This window comes from Molothrus ater, chromosome 3 (assembly GCF_012460135.2).
Source record: "Molothrus ater isolate BHLD 08-10-18 breed brown headed cowbird chromosome 3, BPBGC_Mater_1.1, whole genome shotgun sequence".
NCBI lineage: Eukaryota > Metazoa > Chordata > Aves > Passeriformes > Icteridae > Molothrus > Molothrus ater.
In genome coordinates this window covers 1,767,032-1,787,631 of record NC_050480.2, presented here as the reverse complement: position 1 = coordinate 1,787,631, position 20,600 = coordinate 1,767,032, and the positions used below count along the sequence as shown (strand labels likewise).

The following is a 20,600-nucleotide window of genomic DNA, read 5'->3' as shown; positions in this document are numbered from 1 at the left end:
TGAGAATCCATCCTTCACAGAACAGGAGACAGGCTGTGCAGCAGAGCCAGTTGATAGATGTTAAAAGACAAACCATCAAAAGGCAAATGTGTCTTTGGAAAACAGTATTAAGTAATATTTTAAGGAATGGCCACACATCATATTCACAGAAATGCCAGCAGGAAGCACAGCTCAGGAAAAGAAAAGCTTTCAGATAATCTCTACCCATTATGAAGGTAAAACCTCAACATCACTAACACATCTTAACTCATTTTTGGCCGTCGCCCTGCTTACATTTGATGCTGCACCGTGTATATGTTTCAGACTTCAGCACAGACTTTTATCAAGAGCTTTATTCACTGGAACGTGCAAAATCCATTTTAAAAAAGCTCACTACCATTAATATTTCATATCTCACATACTTATCATATCCAGGGGACAGTGGTCTAAAGTGGGAATCTCAGAAATGCCCCGCGTTGGTCACATGGGGCTGCTGCTGCCAGTAGTAAATGTTGAGTATCACCGTGCACGGAGTGATGCAAGTGTTTCTGCAGGCTTGTGTCTCTAACTAGACCAGAATTTAGGCCATTTTGTTAAGGATTGCAAGCTGTGATCACAGATCCCAGGCAGCCTTTCTCATCCAGGTCCTCCTGCCCACAGCCACCAGCAGTGCTAGTTGTAGTGTAACCAAGTTGGAAAAAAAGACACCACATTGTGGCAGTGTATAAATGTGATTTTGTACAGGATTTGTAAGAGAAAATTCTGAGGGGAGAAAATATTTTCTTCTTTCCTCTCTCCCCTGAAAAAAGGACTCGCTCCTTGTTGTAAAAGATGTCCTTATTTGGATACTTTTCACCCTTTTACTAAGAAAACCCAACAACACCTGAAGTTGATAGCTATCAGCTGTGTTTGGGTCTTAGCAAGGAACACCTGGATCTGACACATTAGCAGCAGGTGCCACTAATTGAGTACTTACTGGCTAAACACCTGCCCCCCCCCCCCCCCCCCAAAAAAAAAAAGACAAAAAAAAGGAGTGCATGTGGTAAAGAAGGAAAAATGAATCAGTGTAGTTTGGGGGGCAGAAGTGAAATTCCACAAAGGAGATTAACAAATATGCACAGTCAGCTTTACTAACACGGGTCTTTTTCAGTGTAAGTGGTGGCTTGTCTCTCTGGCAGGGCTTGGGCTGAAGAGCAGGATTGCTCTTGAAATAACTCTGTAAAATGCAATGACATTGTGGGAGCCCACCTCGATGGGGCTGGATATTTAGCTGATGTACTACTGAACTCCTGATTTTCACAGAGCTTGTGAGGAATTTCAGCTGCAGGAAATGCAGGGGTTGAGCTTTAGTTTCTTTATCTCAAGTGAGCTGCTGCACAGCTCTAGGAGTGGGAAGGGGACAAGGGCTGGTTTGTGGAGCTGGGAGTCTGGGTGGGCACATCCAGATGTGTTTGCCTCCAATTCATGATACCTAAATGCACCTGTCTCCAATTCTCTCTGTAATCATGGAGATGCTTCTCAGCTGGTGAGCTCAGGTGTGCTGGCTTGGGGTGGAGCAGGCAACCCACAGCCCCAGCAGAATTTAGGCAGTTTTTGTGATGAGGAGACATGGACCACAACCAAACCTTCAGAGATAACACTTTTTAACCTTTTCCTCTCTATTCCAGGATACTGCCTCAACAGAGCTGGATCTGTCTTGGTGAGAAATCTTTCTGTGGAGAAGGTGGGGGGGCATGGCTGAGGTTCTGCTGTGGGTGGGTGCCAGTGCACTCAGGGAATGTGCTATAGGTGTTTCAGTGCTGTTTTTTGTGCCCTCAAGGAAATGGATAGGAAGGCAGAGGTGCTGCCCAGTCGCTCCAGATTAAAATAGATTGAGACACGACAAAGTATAAAGGCAAGGTGTTTTATGGCCAAGAGAAGTGTCTGAGAGCTTTTCATACTTAAAATCAGAGAGGGGCAAACTTACAAGACCTGTTGATATCAGATCAGAGTGCATGCAGGCCTTCAGAGCAGCCACAAAGGCATTTCTCCCTTCTAAGGCTCATTATCCTAATACAGAGAGCTCCTGGAGATAACACTGTGCTGGGCATACAGTAGAGCCTCTGCTCCAGGCACAGGCAGTAAGTGTTGAGGCAAGAAATGACTTTTTCCTGGCATGACCCACTAAGATTGAACTGGAATGGCAATTAGAAGTTGAAGTGCTCATTTAATGTCAGTGATGTGTAAACTACGATGCCATTGTTATTTTAGTGCTGATTTACATAATTGGCATACCCTGAAGTCACACTGCACGAACTTTCAGTTCATGCTAAAGACTTGCAGGAAGTCATAAAATTAAACATTATCTGCACTGGAATGCAAGGGAAAAAGGACTCAACTTTTGAGGGATTGCACCTTGCTCGGTGTCCCCTCTCCCACTGTGTGCTCGGTAGTGAGTGAGAATCAGGTTAGCGAGTGTGGGGAGCTGCTGGCATGGAGGAGCTTTAGCAGCTCTTTAATTACTCTGCTGCAGTTCTGGGGTGGTTTGTTTTGCTGCTGTGTACCTCCCTGGGTGAGCTCCTCATCCTGCAGGGACGTTTCACGGGAATGGCTGGAGTCGTGATAGGGAAGCCAAGGGAAGAGGGTCCGCAGGAGGAATTATTCCAGCCCAAATGTGCTGAATTCCTGTCTCAAATCGGTGTTCTTGCTACACTAAGTAGTGAGATGGAGGGGAAAGGCCGCTCCCAAAGGAGGAGCTGGTAATGGAGCTGTCTCAGTTGTTATTGCTTTCAGTCCTCCTCCACAGTAATTCAAGGTGTCACAGGCTGGCTGTGCCTTTTGCAAATGAAGCCCCTGAGAGATATTGGGAAGAGGAGGTGGAGCACAGAGCACTTGCCTTGCCGGGAAGGCAGCAGGACCCCGGCTAATGATGGTGTGCCGATGGCTTTGGCTTTGATGAGGACCCTAAATTGCTAGGTGTCACATACCTATGCAAGGGCCTGGCCCTACCGCAGAGCCCAGGCAGACAAACAAGAGATGGGGCAAAGGACACAGCCCTGCTCGCGAGTTACTCGTTGTATCAGGAGATTTGCCAGCGTCAGGAAAGGGATCGAGGGATGCAGTTGGGACTGGGAGCACAATGGCGCTGAGCACGGACCCGCCTTCTCCACCCGTGCCACCGCTGTCCTGCTCCCTGAGCGATGTCACAGCGGTCGAGGCTGCAGCCCGGGGAGCCCCGGCCCCGCGGGGAGCGCGGCTCAGCCCCGGGGCAGGTGCGGGGCCGCCGTTCGGGGCCGGGCGATCCGCCGCCGTTCCACCACTGGAGGGCAGCCACATCTTAAAAAAAACCACCCGGCCCAACCCCTCCGCCGCCCGCACGGGGCTGAGCCCGCATCGGATGCGCCGCGGCAGCGCTGCGGGAGGAGACATCTCCCGAGTCCGGCGCTTCTCTTTCGGAGCGGAGAGCGAGGAAACCCCCAGATTTCCAGCCCTCTCCCCCGGCTCGGGCAGCGAGCTCCACGCTCTGGTGGGGGGAGGAAAGTAACTAAGTACACATATGTATTTTTAAGTAGTTCTAAAGCACCGGGATTCTCCCGGTACCTTACGTGACCTTCGCACCTTACCACCCCGCCAGTCCGGGGCACGGCGTTAATCCGATTTGCGGCGGCGGAGCGCTCGGGCTGTACAATGGGTCATTGTTCGACCCGGCCCGGTCCCGCTCCGCTACTGCCACCCGGAGCGGGACCGGGCGGGCCGAGGGTCTCCCCGCATCGGATCAGCCGCCGGTAGCAGAGTTTAACGGGACAGCCGCCCGCCCCATCCCTCGCCCCGGCGGCACTGCGACCCGGGCGCGGGCGGCAGCCGCGGCGAGGGAGGGAGCGGGCGAGGGAGGAGGGAGGGAAGGAGCGAGGGAGGGAGGCGGCGTCTCCTTTAAAAGCCGTGCGGGGCCGCAGCCCGCTCCCACAGGGCGGCTGTGATTGGCGCGGGCCCCCGAGCCTCCGGGGTCGTGACATCGCCGCGCAACAAAAAGCCCCGGCGGCGGCGGCGGGCGGCCACCCCCGGCCATGGTGCGGTGCGGGGCCGGCGGGGAGCCCGGCGCGGTGCCCTAGCGCGGCCGCTCCACGCGGGACGGCGGCGGGCGGCTCCCCACCCCTTTTTTTTTTTTCTTTTTTTTTTTTTTTTCCTCTTTTATTTACCCTCCTCCCTCCTTTTTCCTTTCTTTTTTAAGGGAGCGGAGACAAGTCAAGCTTCATCTTGATGTTGCTGCTGGAGTCTCGGTAAATGTCCATCTGTCTGATGAGCGTGATGCAAAGGACATTTTTGAAAAGGAGCCTTTTAACTCCGTAGACACGTAGGGACCCATTCACGGGCAGGCACACACACGCGAGGAGGAGGAAGAAGAAGAAGCAACTTCACGATCGCTGCTTTTAAAAGGGAGAAGCTTTTTCCCTGGCTGGGACTTGCCTTCTGCCTCCTCAACCAGCTGCTAAAAGTATGTTTCCGAGGCGGACTGCACTTCAGGGAACTTCTATTTTCTGCTCGGCAGCTGTAGAGGAGCAGCAGCGAAGTTTGGAGTAACACCAAGTGATGCGGGAAAAACACCCCGAGAGCAGAACACCCTCCTGCAGACACAACCCCTGCTGCTGCACACAGGTATAGCTCCGGCGGTCGCAGATCCGCTGAAAGCCTTCTCTGCAGGATGACTCCGTGGGCCACGGCGGAGGTGCTAGCGCTCTGGAAGAGAGAGGGGGGACGGGACACTAATCATAACGATTATTACTGCTATAATAATCCAGCCCAAAGTTTCACGGGGGAGAATGTCATCCTGTGGGTTTGGCTAAGGACGTAGCAGGATATGTACTTTCCTCCTTCCCCTTCTTCCACTCCGCTAAGGGAAAGCAACTCTCCTTTTCCCTCCGCTGAGGGAAGCGGCTGCCCCGCCGCGGGGGAAGCGGAGCCGGCCCCGAGCCCCCGCGGCTCGGCTCAGCGGGGCGTGTGGGGGGAAGCCCGGGGGTCGGGACGGGAGCGCAGAGGGGAGCTGGCTTTGCTGGGCAAAAGCAGCACCTCCCTTTCCCTTCCCGGGGAGCGGTGCCGGCCGCGGCGGCGGGAGGCCCGGCCCGGCGCACACCTGCGCCCCGGCCCCGGCGGTGCCCCCGGCCGCGTCCCCTCCTCCCCTTCACCTCCGCGCTCCTTTGTTGCGGAGCGCCCCGCTCCGCTCCCCCGTCCCGCCTCGCTCCCTTTGATCTCCTGCCACGGGGATTTCGGTGCCGCTGCGCACCTGAAGCGGCCCCTCGGGGGGCTCCGCCGGCCGGTCCGCGGCGGGGGCTCCGCCGGCCATGGCCCGGTGCTGGGGTGGGTCCCACCTGCGGACCGTCCCCGCCCGTCCCCCCCCACTCCCCCGGCGCGGTGTCCGCGCTGACTGGCTCCCATCGCCTCCTCCTCCGCGCAGGTTGATCATGGTTGCCGTGACCCGCTCGCTCCTGGCGCTGCTGCTCTGCCAGGCGCTGCTGGGCGGCGCGGCCGGGCTCATGCCGGAGGTGGGTCGGCGGCGCTTCAGCGAGCCGGGCCGCGCCGCCTCGGCCGCGCAGCGCCCCGAGGACCTGCTCAGCGAGTTCGAGCTGCGCCTGCTCCACATGTTCGGGCTGAAGCGGCGGCCCAGCCCCGGCAAGGACGTCGTCATCCCGCCCTACATGCTGGACCTCTACCGCCTGCACGCGGGGCAGCAGCTGGGGCAGCCGGCGGCGCTGGGCTTCCCGCTGGAGCGGGCGGCCAGCCGCGCCAACACCGTCCGCAGCTTCCACCACGAAGGTACGGGCGGGCGGGGGCTCCGCGGGCTGCGGGAGCGGAGGGGAGGGCAGAGCCGGAGGAGGAGCGGGGGGCGGATTCCTGCCGCCGGTACCGCGGGGTTCGCGCAGCGCATCTCCCGGCCGGGTGCGCTGCCCGACGGGCTCTGCCGCGGAGCTCTTGCTCTGCCAGCTCCCTTCTTCCCGCTCTCCGTCCGCCGGGCCGCTCCCGGTTTATTGAATTTTCCCGCTAAACCAGCGCGACTCCGCGTTAAGCGTTCACACAGGTCGCTGCTGTCCTGCGAGGCTAGAAAGCGGGGAAGGCTCCCTAACGCGCGGCTGAGCCGGGCCGCTGCGGAGGTTTCTAATCCCTGTCTAATCCCCGTGAGAGATCAGTGAAACAATCAGCCGCGACATCCTGGGGGCTGCCGTCGAGGAGCGCTGCAGCCCGACCCGCCCGGGCTCACCGAAGCCCCGTGGCCGCGCTTGGCTCTCACCTGCGAGGCCTCCAGCAGCTCCTTGCGGCGCCTCCCCGCTGGCAGCCCCCCGAGGCAGCGGTTCTCGGGGGCAGACCCTCGCTCCGCAGCCGGGGGCGTTTCCCGGCCCCCGTGGCCGAGGCAGCGGCTGTGGCGTTTCCCGGGCCCGTAGGGCGCGTGTCGCTCACGTGCTTGTTTTGGGAAGGTTTCCCCAGGTTGTAATTGCTCCTGGCTGCGGCTCTCCGGTGCTGCCATGCAGTGGCCCCGCTGCTAAAGTAATGAAAATTCATTTTCCCGCTGCTTTTACAGTGAAGCTGTGTCAAGAAAAGATATTAATTAGTTTTTAAGTTTCTCAAAGGCGGCGGCCTCTGAGAGGTGGACGTGCTGTTTAGCGGAAAGCCTTATCGTGAGGAAGATGAATGGTGCAATCTAACCTCTCCTCATCCACCTCTCCCTACATGGGAAGTAAAAACCTGGCAGCTAATGGGGAAAAGCCAGCACGTGGGTCATTCGTGTTAAACCCAAGGATTGTCGGCAAGGGGCTGAGTGAGAGAGGAGTTAAAAGGGCAAAGTTGATAAGCTTTAGGCAAATGTAAAAATCTGTAGTTTGAAGTCATCATACAATTACAGCAAAAGCAGATTCTGTTAGAAAATCAGCGTTGTAATTTTTAAAAATTTTGTTAGAAAATCAGTGTGACTACCATTTTTTCACTGACTTCTCACTGCATTAGTGATTTCTTGAGAGCAGAAGTTTGTCTTGTGACCATTCAAAAATATTTGCATATTAGCAAATACTGGTCTGGTCCTGAAATACCAAAAGGCTGAGATTTACCTTATACAAGAAATTGTGCTGGATTCAAAGGGGAATGGTTACACCACTAAGACTTGCTAATAGCAGGTTTGACTCCCCCTTAGAAGGTATTTTTTTTCCCTTCAGTGTGTTTAGCACCAAAGTTAAAAACCATAAGAGAGTTTTATTTTGGGAAATACTTAACTTCTTAATGTCTGTAGCAATAATGTACTTAGCTAGGTATATTGTAGGTAGGTATATTGTACTCCTTCTGAAGCTCCATTCTCTTGTTACTCAAAGGTGGGAATGGCCCAGAGTTTAGTGACTCCTTGAATGTTTGGTTTCGGTGGTTTTATAAACTTCTTGTTTGGAGGTGACTTTGTTTCATTATCCATTTTCCATCCAGCCCTATTTCAGCAGTTGAATCTTTCTGCTGCTCTTTATGGCCCTTTTGGGTAAATACTGGGGCGTGCTATGTAAAGTACCATTATGGATGCTGATACGTGATTTGTGTGTGATTAAACACACAAAAATTCATACATTAGGATTTTTAGGTCACCTAAATTGCAGAGTAATGTTTTTCAGAATGGAGTTTAAGGGTTTGCTGTTAGAGCTGTATTCTTAGAAAAAATTAGAAATGCAACAGTTATCCAAGTCCTCCATCAGTTTTAATAATTCCCTGGTGCTTGAGTTTTTCATTCGTGTCCTCGAAGTCCAAATTAATTCTGTATACTTCTTGCTTCTAATGATAACTACCTGGAAGGCAAAGGCCACCAGGATCCAATCCAATGTGTAACAATGAATGAAGCATTTTTAACTTCATGCTATACATGCTTGCACAAACAAACAAACAGGGGACACAGTATTTTCTGCCTGAAAGTCTTTCAGGTCTTGTGTGTCACATATGATAGCTGTCATTTGAAAGCTCCCATCAGCAGACAGTCCTAAGGGATTTGACTGTTTGTCTCAGTTTCTGATTTTTTCCTTTTTTCTCTTTTTTTATTTTCCCTGTTTAATCAAATTAGAAGTTTTGGAAGAACTGCCGGAAACGAGTGGGAAAACAGCACGGCGTTTCTTCTTTAATTTAACTTCCATCCCTAGTGAGGAATCTATCACCTCCGCTGAACTCCAGATTTTTCGGAAACAGGTGCACGGAGCCTTTGAGAACAACAGCAGCTACCATCACCGTATTAATATTTATGAAATTATAAAGCCAGCCACAGCCACCTCTAAGGACCCTGTCACAAGACTTTTGGACACCAGGTTGGTGCATCATAATGCAAGTAAATGGGAAAGTTTTGATGTAACGCCAGCTGTTTTGAGGTGGATTGCACATGGACAACCTAATCATGGGTTTGTGGTAGAGGTGGTTCACTTGGACAAAGAGAACAGTGCCTCCAAGAGGCACGTTAGGATTAGCAGGTCTTTACATCAGGACGAAGATAGCTGGTCTCAGCTCAGGCCATTGTTAGTGACGTTTGGGCATGATGGCAAGGGACACCCGCTCCATAAAAGAGAAAAGCGTCAAGCGAAACACAAACAGCGTAAACGCCACAAATACAGTTGCAAAAGGCACCCGTTGTATGTGGACTTCAATGATGTGGGGTGGAATGACTGGATTGTGGCCCCGCCGGGGTATAGTGCCTTTTACTGCCACGGGGAATGTCCCTTCCCACTGGCAGATCACCTAAACTCAACAAACCATGCCATTGTTCAGACTTTGGTCAATTCAGTGAATTCCAAAATCCCCAAGGCTTGCTGTGTGCCGACAGAACTGAGTGCTATTTCCATGCTCTACCTTGATGAAAATGAAAAAGTTGTATTAAAGAACTATCAAGATATGGTTGTGGAGGGTTGTGGGTGCCGCTAACACAGCAAATATATTAGACAAATGCAAAAAAAAAAAAAATAGCTGACACTTTAATATTTCCCAATGAAGACTTTATTTATGTAATGAAATGGAAAGAAAAAAAACACAACTATTTTGAAAATATATTTATGTCTACGAAAAAGTTGGGAAAACAAATATTTTAATCAGAGAAATATTCCTTTAAAGATTTTAAATGTATTTTAGTTGTACATTTTATATGGGTTTAACCCCAGCACATGAAGTATAATGGTCAGATTCTTATTTTGTATTTATTTACTATTATAACCACTTTTTAGAAGAATAGCTAATTTGTATTTATATGTAATCAAAAAAGAAAAAAATATAGGGTTTGTACATAATTTTCCAAAATTGTAGCTGTTTCAATTGTGTGTATTTAAGTTGAAAAGAATACATGGAAGGTTACTATGGCAAAGTGCATAGCACATTTGCTTTCTGCTGTGCTACTGTTAAGGTCACAAGTTCAAGTCCAGAAAAAAGTGGATAATCCACTCTGCTGACTTTCAAGATTATATTGTACAATTCTCAGGAATGCTGCAGGGTGGGCTGTCCAATCCATGAGAACTGGCATCCTCTTTAGGTGGAACATTTGGATAAGAACCAGACATTGCTGATCTAGTATAAATACTGCTATTCCCAACTAATTTGCAGTGTGAATATAAGGGCCAATAGAAATCCTATGGGAGGTGGGGGTGGGGGAAGACTGAATCCTTTCTAGACCTACAGAAAAGTGAATGTTTGATGTTTCCTTTAAAAGTCCTTCCTTTAAAAGTCCTGGCCAAATATGAAATAATAAAAACTAAAATGTCACCTTTTTTTTTTTGTGATTATCTATGCTAAAGAGGAATACTTACCTAATTTGTACCGGCCCTTGTCTTTAACAGTTGGAAAAGCCTTGCATACTTCCTCACCTCAGATGAGAGCTCACTTCTGTGGAGTGTTACAGTGAAATTAATCTGCAATTTTTGCCCTACATGCAGCAAGCTGTTGTCATATGCAGCCTCCTCTCTAACCTCAGCTGATGGTTTTGCTGTTTGGCAGATTAGCCTCTCTTCATTTCCAGGGTTTTGTGTTGGAAACCATTTTTTTTTTTCTTCCCAAATGTTTAAATCTATTTCGGATAATAAACCATAGAATTCTGATATTTCTTTCTGAGAAGTCCAGTCTGTAAGAAAAAGTGGTTCACTTGTGCAGTCATCACAACTTGTGCTTGCATCATCTTACTGGTTTTTAAATGTAAGGGGCAAAGCGGGATTTGCAGTAGGCAAACAGAGCATTAAAGCTGATCCTGATTGTGCCTGTTGCATGTCCCACACCTGGTGTGGCAGGCAGAGCCTGGGGGTGTTGTGTGAAAGTTGTGCTGGAACAGGAGAGCAGAAAGGAGCTTAAATCAGCTTCTGGGTCGTCCCCTCGAGCTCTGTTGTGGGTCCAGTTCTGCACTTGGTGAACTGTGGCTACACTTCCTGAAGCCATGTGTGCCACGGTCCCTGTAGGGATCTCTCTAAGTCAGCTGTGGGAATCTCTGATTTGGGCCTCCTGATGTTTTGTTAATGAACTCCTCTTTTTTTGTCCTGGCCCTGTCCTCCTTTTGTTACCAAAATCATCTGGATTGCAGCAATGGTACTGACTAGATGGGTTGATGAGAAAGGCCAACCTGGTGATGTCTTACAGGTCCTCTTGTAGAGCAATCCTTTACTGCTGTTCATCACAAAAAGCAGATGATAGGAGAGAAAACTAATTACCTGTTGGCTACTTCTGTTTTTTTTCTTGTGAGCTTAAAAATCTCTTGGGCTGTAAGGCTCTGTGGTGAGATAAAGCTGATGTATTTCTTTGTACCAGCAGTGGTTTTAGCAGCTGTCAGAGAACAATCCACCACTCTGCAGTTGGGCTCTGCTTAATTTTGAGAGGTAGCTGATGTTGGTCGTGCTGATACTACATAGCAGCTGTGGGCTGGCTGGGTGGGCATCTCCAGGTGCTTTTTCAAAACACTGGTGCTGTTTTGGTGGCTGATGTTTTCAGGGATGGAGTATCACATGTGCAGGAGTTTGGTTTGCCTTTCGCTTCTTGCCAGCTCTCCCGGTGCCGGACGAGTTTGCGGTGTTGCTTTGGCAAGGTTGTCAGGGCTGCAGTGGAGGTTCAGCAAGGATGTGGTGTTTGTGATGTGTGGTTGTGCAGTCAAGTCAGAGCTGTGTTACTGTACTGTAAAACCTAAGCTTGAGGAAGCTGACAAGTGCTGAAAATTTAATGATGAGCATGAAAGGTGTGATCCCAACCCTGTGAAATTGTAAAGAACCCACAGCACTTCTAACCAGACCCTCAGCTCCAGTGCTGTAAAGCTGAAGTCTCACAGCTCTTTCACGTGTGACCAGACTGAGGGAGGCTCTTTACAAAGTGGTGACTGCTTTACTTCTCCTGTAAGGCACGAGAACTCATTGATGCTCATTTTGTTGCCAAAAAATTGGCTACAGCACTTGTCTCTGCATGAGCAGGAGCTGGCTCGTGGCACGGTGCCGCATTCCTTGCACAGGCAAACCTCCTGGTGCTCGACAAGGAATTGCATCCTCAGTCAAATGCACTGGGAGCCCAATGGGTCGCTGCAAACTTGCTAAGACCCACTCTTGTAAGCATTTCTGTAACTGCTTAGTGTTAGCCACAGAATCATCAGTTCCATACTGAATTTGAGGAGGAAATATGCAGGTGTCAAGCCCAGCACGTCAATAAATTTCTGCAGAAGTGGTTTTGTAATGTACCTTTAAAGCCTTAACCTTCACCTCACTCTCTAGGTTGGAGGCGTGAGAGTGCTGTACTAAAGGCTTTGTCTAGGACTTAATGTAAAAGGAACAGAACAAACTTTCACAAATGAGTAGTAGGAAGCTCTCCTAGAGATCAGTTGGGTGCCTGAAGTCTTTTAGATAGAGTTGATGATCAGACAGCCTTTCTGAAAGGTTTGGGCTTTCTGGCATCTTTTGAAAGTGGTAATGACTGCTAAATAATGCTAAATACCAAAGGTATGCTGTTAGCACAGCACACTAGTGCTTACTTTAGTTCTTTAGTACTTAGTAGTATTATAGTGCTCTACAAGGAGAAAAGAGCTTTTTTTCCTCCTAAGAGGAGAAAAAGCAAAATATTTTGAAGGCAAAACTGCCTTTGTTACCCTATAGCTCCTAAACATTTTGCTTCTAGGCACTTATATGATCTATATAGGCAGAGATTGTGATAGATAATGTCACCCTTTGTGCATTTCAGATAAGCATCTCTCTAAACACAAATGTGATCAGCATGTCTCCTTGTCCTTTTGAGACTCAGTAGCAGCTTTGTCGAGTGGCTTGATAATTTTTGCGCAAAATTCAGTTGGACTTCTGAGGTCAGCAGGATGTAGAGGAGGATCTTCAGTGGAGGTAAGCTCTCCCGAGAGCATTGGCCATGGCCAGCGAGCAGGGGCTGCTCTGCTGGCTCCCCTGGGCTCACCACAGCCAGCTGGGGACCCCTTCCCTGCCCCTGCAGGGTTTGGGGGGCCACATCCCTGCTCCCCGCCAGGCAGGTGAGGCTCACACCCCACCCCTGAGGCTCAGACAGGAACGTGATTTGTTGTACTCTCAGCTGTGGAGGAGGAGCTCATCCACACTGGCTTTGTATCAGACCCACTTTGCTACGCTATTAGGAGAGGATAATTATTGAGCTATTTCATTGAATGGTTATTCCTCAGTCGTTGATTTTTGGGGGGGTTTATTGATTTCAGGAGGCAGCTAATTGCCATATGGCAGCTTGATGTTAATGTTTTATGAAGATCAGGAAACAAAAGTTTATGAAACAAAAGCTTTTGTATAGTAACTGCAGAGTTTCAAGAACTGTTTTATACTTCCTGACAGTGCAGGTCTGGCTTAATGGTTTGTTTTTATTGCTTAAGAGTGTAAACCTTTCTTTAGCCGATGTGTGGAAATTATATCCTCATCCCGCATTACGCATTTCTCATTGCTCATTACTCATTGCTGCTTTCATTGCTGCCATCTGTAATCAGAGCTTTACTGTTTCAGCTGCATGCAAAATGCTCCTATCCTTTGCACAGTAAGATACTTTTCCTTAGCATTCACCTACCTTTCAAAAATAGAAAAAAGTGGAGGGGGGGGGTGGGTCAAAGGGAGAAAAAAAAAGGGGGCAGAAAAACCTACTCTGTCTATATTGTTTTTCTCTGTTTTGGGTGGAGTCTGTGTTAGATTCTGGTTGCTAGATGGTTTCTATAGTAACAAGCAGAGTAAAATCCAAGCCTGAAAAGGCACTTTTAAAGGTGCCATATCTTGCCTGAAGTATTATTTATCTAATTATGGATATGGAATGTTTAGTTTCTCCTTTATATCAAGGCAAGCCCTTTTGGGAGGGCAGACTGCTGCTATGAGAACTCGATATGTGATCTTAAAACAGGAGAACCACAAATCTTGTTTCCAGTTGACTTAAGCTGCTGAAAATAATAACAAAAAAGCCAAAGGCATGAAATGCTTTTTTAAAGATTGCTACAGGCACAGACCACTTTGTTTTTTAGTTACATAGGAAGGGAGCAAGAAGCTGGGTTCAGAAGGACACTTGGATTGTACATGTTAGTGCAGTAGGGAGGGTGTTGGATACAAGCAACAGTGGTTTGTTTTGTTAGACTACTGTGTACAAGGAAAAGAATCCCAGCTCCGTCAGAATATGACTTTGCTGTACTCCAATTTTTTTTTTTTGTTTATTTCTCCGAAGAGGTTTTACAGGTGTGTGAGAAAGCAGGCACACATATGGTTACTGCTTTTGCCTTGCTTAGGCACAAAAAGAGTTCCAAAAGTATTTTAAGATTATTACTCTCCTGTCTCTCCAATCCTTCATTACCTGTATTCCTGAGAGCCTTGCCTGCAACAAACATTTAATGGCTTCCTAAGGTGGAGTTTCCTTTTTTCGGAATCCTGTCACCTGTCAGTGCCCTCCAGGATTTAGCAGCCTTCTGTCCATGAGCCCTGTGGAATGGTCACTTAGAAAAGCAGCTACACTGCCTTTGTCCTGGTTCTGTGTCCTTTGCAGAGAGGACTTTGTCCCAGCCTTCAGCAGGAATCTGACTTTAGGAGTACCTCCTGTCAGTACCTGGCAGCCTGGTTCTTGGCTCAGGAGAGGTGGCTTTGCTCTTCACAGCTGGTTCTTGCAGGGCCTTCTGCAAAATATGCTTGGCTGCCTCCACAGAAATTAGTCCAGAGCCCCTGGGCAAGGTCTGCAGTGGAAGGGAGTAGATCAGTAGGGTCAGTTTGAAAAATTTCTTTGGGGAGGTAGGGAAGTGTTAAAAGCTTCAAAGGAGACTTCAGGTAGAGAGAGCAGAGCAGCAAATTGATAATGTTATGAAAGTTCAGGTTCCCACAACAGCTGGACTGAGGAAGGTTTACAATTTAATGAGGCTGATAATCCCATTAGAGATTAAATTAAGAAGGTTTTTCTGGGAGATCACCAAGAAAATTATGGGTATTGTAGCTTGGCTCCTAATGCCAGGGCTGACATGTACTTCTTGCACTGCAGGACACTGTTTCATTCAGTGTGTCTCATTAAAACAAAGCCTTCAGCTCCAGCAGTGTTTCACTGCAAACAGAAGCAAATTATTATTTTTTATTGCTACTACTACTGCTATTATTACTATCATCATCATCTTCCTGGAAACAGTGCGCAGATTAAAAGATGGAATTATCAACCAGATCTGCAAATCAGCAGAGCTCTACTGAGCTGGTTCTCAGACAATCCAGTTGTTTTTATGAGAGCAACTCCTCAGGAGGCAGGGTGACCATGTAAAAAAAAGAATGTATTTAAGGTAACCATTGACATAACTGCTGTAGCTTGGAACTTGCACAAACCACTTTTTATGGCATCCTGCACACCCTAGTGATGGGAAAGTGTTGTATGGAATAATGACTCTGTAACCACAGACTTCAAAAGTATAGAATGTCTGCGGCTGATGGAAATGGCTGTTTCCACATCAATAATCTACTCCCAGGCATATTGAAGCTTAATTGCAAGGCCAGTGGAGATGGGAGGAGGAAGGGAGAAGGGCTATCTGCCTGTGGCTGCCTCTGCCTTACAGCCACAAACAATGATTCAATCCTTGATAAACTTGAACTTTGCATTTTTTCTCAGGATTTGTTGATAACTTCATGAGGGACTTCATAGACCAAGGGAGTTATTGACTCCTTAGGAGTTAGGAAGAGAGACAGGGTTTGTATTATTTCCTATAAGCATCACTCTGGCTTGTTGTGTTAAATGGTTCTATTTTAAGGGTGGTTCTAACACAACTTTTTCTCCTGCTTGTATTTTCTCTCTTCCTTTGAATGAAAAAACCTTTTACTGAAAAGCAATCCCTCACTTTGAGTCCAGATTTTTTTAGCCATTTTCATGAAGAATCCTAATTTTCTAGTTGACATCATAATGGTAGAATGAAGGCACTTTTGATGTCACAGTCTATTGCTATTGGACCAAGTCCTAATGCACATGAAATATTTTTTTCCTAGCCCTGGCACTGTTAATGAAAGGTGGACCTAATAGCTTTAAGTGAAAAAAATGAGTGGTTTTGTTCTGCAAACCCTGGTATTGTTACTCTTTTATTCCTGTTGTTCAAATGACAAATATGTTGTCATTTTACTGCTCTCAGTGTCCAGACTTACAGCAGGATTACTTTGACTCTTCCCTTGCTGCCATCTCATGAGGACACCATGGAGCCTGAGATTCTTAAAAAGAAAATTTCCCCACATTCTCTGGGGAGAGGCCTCAGAATGGCACCTTGAGACTCAAAGATCAGAAGGGAATGGAATTGAAATTCTCCTTTGCTTAACCACTAGTACTTTTAAAGTCCATCAACATTTCAGTTGTTTAGGATTAGCAGCAACCCAAGTTCTCTAGATGTTATTACTGAGGGGAGGATCAAAGACTAACTGATTCATATTTCCTGGTCTGGTGATTTTTTTTTTTCCCTTTTGTGTTATTTTTTGTTTTAGAAATAGTTAATGGTTAACTGCTTCTTGTCGTGTTGGGCAAAGAAGTCTCCCAGGTTTGTAGATGAAAAGATTTTCATCTTTGAAAATATAACCCAAATGTACCCTAGAGGGCAGAGTCATTTAGAGAGAGCTCCTGCACACCTGCTGGGTTACTGGTGCGTGCCCACGGCCAGCTCCTTGCAGAGAGGGACCAAGCTCTGGGAAAGTGGTGCTGGGCGGAGCCTTCTGCCTTTTGTGAGCAGCAAAAATGGAGAAAATGGCCTGGACTCTGCTGTGTGCAGGTTCTGAGAAAAAAGCCCCAGCCAACAAAAATACGTTTTTTAAAAATGGAGTATTTTGCAGGGAGCCCCCTATAACCCAGCAGGCCATGCTGCTGGCAGATGGCTATTGCAGCTCAGGCCTGCTGGAGGGTCTGAGCCTGTTTTTGAGGGTTGCATTTAATTTTCAAATAGAAGCAGCTTAATTTTTGTTTCATAGCAAAGAAAATAATCACAGTGTTGCCCTTTTGAAGAGCTGTCTCTTCTTGAGCCCTGAGCCGCTCAGGGGTTACTGCCTGCTTTGCCGTCTCAGTGCTGAGCAAAGTCTGTCAGGCCTTCCCCTGTGAGCCTGAGTGTCTGGGGAGAATCTGGGAAGGTCCTTGCAGCTCCTCTCAATGGGAGTACTTCCTTCAGGGTGTCAGGCTCCATTCCTCTCTTCTTTACCTCATGCATCTCAGGGGGAGGGGGAAGGGAAAAAAAGAAGGTCAAGTACTGGGACACTTTGAAGAGTGTGCCTTTACCAAGCTTTGGCTTTTCTCTCTTCCTGGAACTCTCATTACGTGATCCTGGATTTCTGAGCCAATTGTTAGCCCAAGGCCAAATCCTTAACCTTGGTCTAGATAACAAAAGCACAGCTGAGGTGATCTTGACTCCTTTAAAAAGGCTGTCTGCTCTTTGATGCACTCAGAATGAGACGCATAATTCATGTTCTCTCCTAAGGTTGTTCTTAGCATGGGGAATTAGCAACCTCCCTGCTAACAAGTCAGCATGGTAGGGATGTGTGTGTGTACTGTTTTATGTTGATCTGTTTTCCACTGCATTCCACATCCTGGAGGGTGTTGGTGTGTCTAGGGAGAAGCCCAGACCAAATCCTATCTGGGAGGTTTTGCTTTGTGTCTGCATCTGTTCATAGCAAGGCCTGAGGACTCTGTGCCAAGGATGGGAATCAGCATTTGGAAAATGCAGCTTTCTGGCTTGCAGCTCCTAATGCAATTGGAGTGGATGCTCAGGTGAAATTGGGATCAAGGTTTTTAATGGATGTCAAAACTGGTTTGTGAAGTACAGCCCTCACCAAGGACCCCAGAGCAAGAGTGTGGTGTCATTCAGTGCAATGTCTGGCAGTGCTGCACAGAAACTCTACGCTGTGGAACTCTCTCCAACAGGTCCTTTGTGAGTTTTTCCTTTGGGACAAGACTCCTCCACCATTATCCTCTTTTGCTGAAGACTCTGTGCTGCTCTGAATAACTTTGGGGGTTTATTTCGTGCTGCAGTCTGATGGCAAGAAACAGCATCACTGGTGCTGCAGTGTCAAGTGGACCAGGTCATGAAAAGTAGTGGAATTTAGAGGCAGGCTGACAGCAATGGGGAAAGGCTTTTGGGGGTAAAACTTAACAGGAAATGCTGCTAGTCAAATACAACATCAAGAAAAAGAGGAGTGTAGTAGTGGGGCCTCCAGACCAAGGACAGGAGAGGCAGCAAACTACTCAGCTGTGGAGCTGGAGCTGGAAAAGTCCCTTGCTGTCCCTGTGTGCTAATTCCCCAATAGCTCTTCCTGCCTCCTAAGTGTTTTGTAATGATATGTACCTTAAAGAATTTGGAGATGCCTAAATGCACTGCTGTATATCCTATAGGGTAGAGATAGATAGCTCCATTATATGGCATAATGACAGGTTTCATCCCTTGGTAACCAGTTTGCATGAGGACCAGGTCTGGCCAGTATTAAATTGGAAAGCAAAGATGGCTTTGTGATTAAGGTGCTGGAGTGGGACGCTGGAAATCTGGGTTCAAGTTGTGGGTCAGTCATAAACTCCCTGTGTGACCTTGAGCAATATAATTATTCTGAGACTTCAAAGGTATCTAAACAATTTGGACACCCATTTTCCAGTCATTTTAATTAACTGGGATGCTTTGAAATGCTCAGCTTTAATCTCTCTGTGCCTAGGATTCTCATTTGGAAAGCCAGGATAATAATATTTCCCTGCTCCTGAGGAGGAAGTGTGCAGCAGGGACTGGGAAGTGTGCAGCTGCTCTGGAGCTTGCAGGCCTGGTGAGGGGGGAGCATGTTGAGGGGTTTAAATCCAGGTGTGGGTGCTTTGTGCAGGACAAACAGCCCATTCCACGTGGGCAGGAACTGGGGGACAGTTACCAGTTATACATTGCCTTTGTCTTGGTTCATGGGGGATAAATACCACTGCAACCAAAATGTTCATGGAGAGCAACAGCTCATTTCTTCAGGATTTCATTCTGCTCCATAACAACATCTTGCTGTTTCTTTAGTATGCTGTTGTTCTTTAATGCTGAACATTAAACTTTTACAAGACAAAATGAGTAGTTATTAACATTTCCATTTCTGGCCCCCATAACAAGCCCTGCTCCCCCTTTCCATCACCTTTGGTTCTGTCTCTTTGCCCACTGTTATGTGCTGTGTAATGAAAAGCCTGCAATGCACACAGGCAGAGGGAAGGGTTAAAAGAGCCAAGGGAGTCTTTAATTCCTTCATTTTCTGACTTTTGTGGGTTTAATACACAATCTTAACATTCCATTAGTAAGTGGTTGCATTTTTTTCTTTTTAACCAAAGAGATTAAATGTTCCTTCAGATTTTGCATTTTTTCGCTATTCTTTAGTCGTGTCAGTTTTGTGTGCTAGGCAGGAGGTGAAAATCTGTCCTCAGTGACCATTGGTGCTGCGCCCAGAGCCCAGTGCTGGATGTCCTGGAGTCCATAGGGGACTGCTGGTCCCTAAAGAATGGCTACCAGGGTAGGGAAATATTTCCAAGCCCCTGGATCTTGGGTTCCTCACTGACCATTACCCAGTGAGTAAAGGGCTGTGTAAACTGCTTGCAAAACCCTGAGGTGTTACGTGCTGTCAGACCACCTGATCCTGCTCATTAGGAAATGAATCAATATGTCAGTGGTAAATAGATGTTGAAATAAGGTTTCATATTTAAATATGAAGGAAGGAGACAGCTGATGCTCTAAACAGCTTCCCCTGAATCAGCTGCATGGGTGACTTTGGTGTGAATCAAACCAGAGACCTTTTCACTCCTGTGTCCATTGGCCCTTTATCACTGCTCTGTGGGCAGGAAAATCTGACTCCCACTTTGTGTTAGAGCCATGCTAGGCTGGCAAGGGAGCAACTTGTTACTTATCATAGCTAACCCTCAAATCTGCCTGGCAGGATATGTTTTTCCCCTTGAAATTTGGGGTTCAAAGCAGCCATGAAACCAGAGTTTCTTTAATGTGCTTGTGGAGTAGGTGAGTAACTACTTCTCTGTTTTATTCTGGATTCTGTGTTCTGAGCATCCTGGACATTGAATGGCAAATTTTGCTCTAAACTTTGCTGCAAGAAGATAGTGAAAATTCTGGTTGTAATTGTCACTGAAAATTGATAACCAAGAGTTGTAAAGGATTTGGGGTGGTAACTGCTATTTCCAAAGATTTTCCTATTTCTTGGATTTATTTTTTTACTGAAAGTGAGCTGGTGAGAAATACTATCAAATTATTACTTCATGTATGTGCAGGCAAATATCACCTCTGAGTATTTTGCAGAAAAACAACTGCTTTAGGATTAGTCAACTAAACATTTTCAGGTAGCCTCACCTCCTAGAACATGGTTATTTATCTCTGTTTGGTAGGTGCACAGTTTAGAAACAAAAGTAAACAAAACAGGAAAAGATTAGGGCTAGAACTGTACCAGAAGGTAAAATTACCTTAGATAAAGAAAACTGCATTTGTATTTTCCAGGGAGAAATAATGCAATGGATTGACTGAAAAAGAGAAAGAACTAAATATGGCAATGACTTTTCTTCTAGTGGCCTGATTCAGCAAAACTTTCATGTTCTTATTACCTATTTTGTACTCTTGGCCCATGAAAAGCTTTTGGACAGAACTTAGTTTAGTACATTGTTACAAACTCTGATATCTGCCTGATTTTATCAAAGTTCATGAACCTTTTGAGCAGCGACCCCCCTCATGCCCCTAGGGTTCTGGAGAGGGATTTATGGTTTCATGTGCAAAAGAGTGTGAAACTTGGCACTTTCACATGGCCTGAACTCCAGGAGCTCTAAGTGAGCTCAAACCAGCTCAAGAGGCAAAGTAAAGCTTTATTGAAACTCTCTGGAACTTGGACCAAATTCCATTTTACAAAATCTGGTTCTTAATGTCCTGTCATTGCCTTATCACTGACATGGTGGAAATCCATCCTGCATGGCTGCTGTGAGATAAACTCAGGAGCATTTACCAGCATTTATCATCTAGTGAGGATGGTGCCATGGAGCCAGGATGGTGCCAGTGGTGCAGGATGGTGACCTGGAGCAGGATGGTGACCTGGAGCAGGATGCTCAGAGCCCAGGTCAGTGACCCAGAGAATGGCTCAGGAGTCAGTGCATGGATAGGCCAAGTCCTGAGCTCCTTCCTGCTGAGGAGCCAGGCCAGGCCAGTCATTAGGGCTGTC

General features: G+C 47.3%; 1 protein-coding gene across 3 annotated transcripts in view; it reads left to right on the top strand.

The window, feature by feature from the left end:
- Positions 1 to 20,600, top strand: part of BMP2 (bone morphogenetic protein 2) — a 317,130-nt gene that overhangs the window by 204,306 nt on the left and 92,224 nt on the right. For 2 of the 3 annotated variants that reach the window (XM_054514373.1, XM_036380969.1), the window contains exons 3-6: positions 1,647 to 1,678; positions 4,187 to 4,611; positions 5,408 to 5,766; positions 8,033 to 10,041. In XM_054514373.1, coding sequence (XP_054370348.1) covers positions 5,415 to 5,766; positions 8,033 to 8,877 — 1,197 coding nt within the window. In that variant the 5' untranslated portion in view covers positions 1,647 to 1,678; positions 4,187 to 4,611; positions 5,408 to 5,414 and the 3' untranslated portion in view covers positions 8,878 to 10,041. Of the gene's footprint in view, positions 1 to 1,646; positions 1,679 to 4,186; positions 4,612 to 5,407; positions 5,767 to 8,032; positions 10,042 to 20,600 lie in introns of those variants that run through there. The other variant, XR_008508284.1, reaches the window with a different exon arrangement.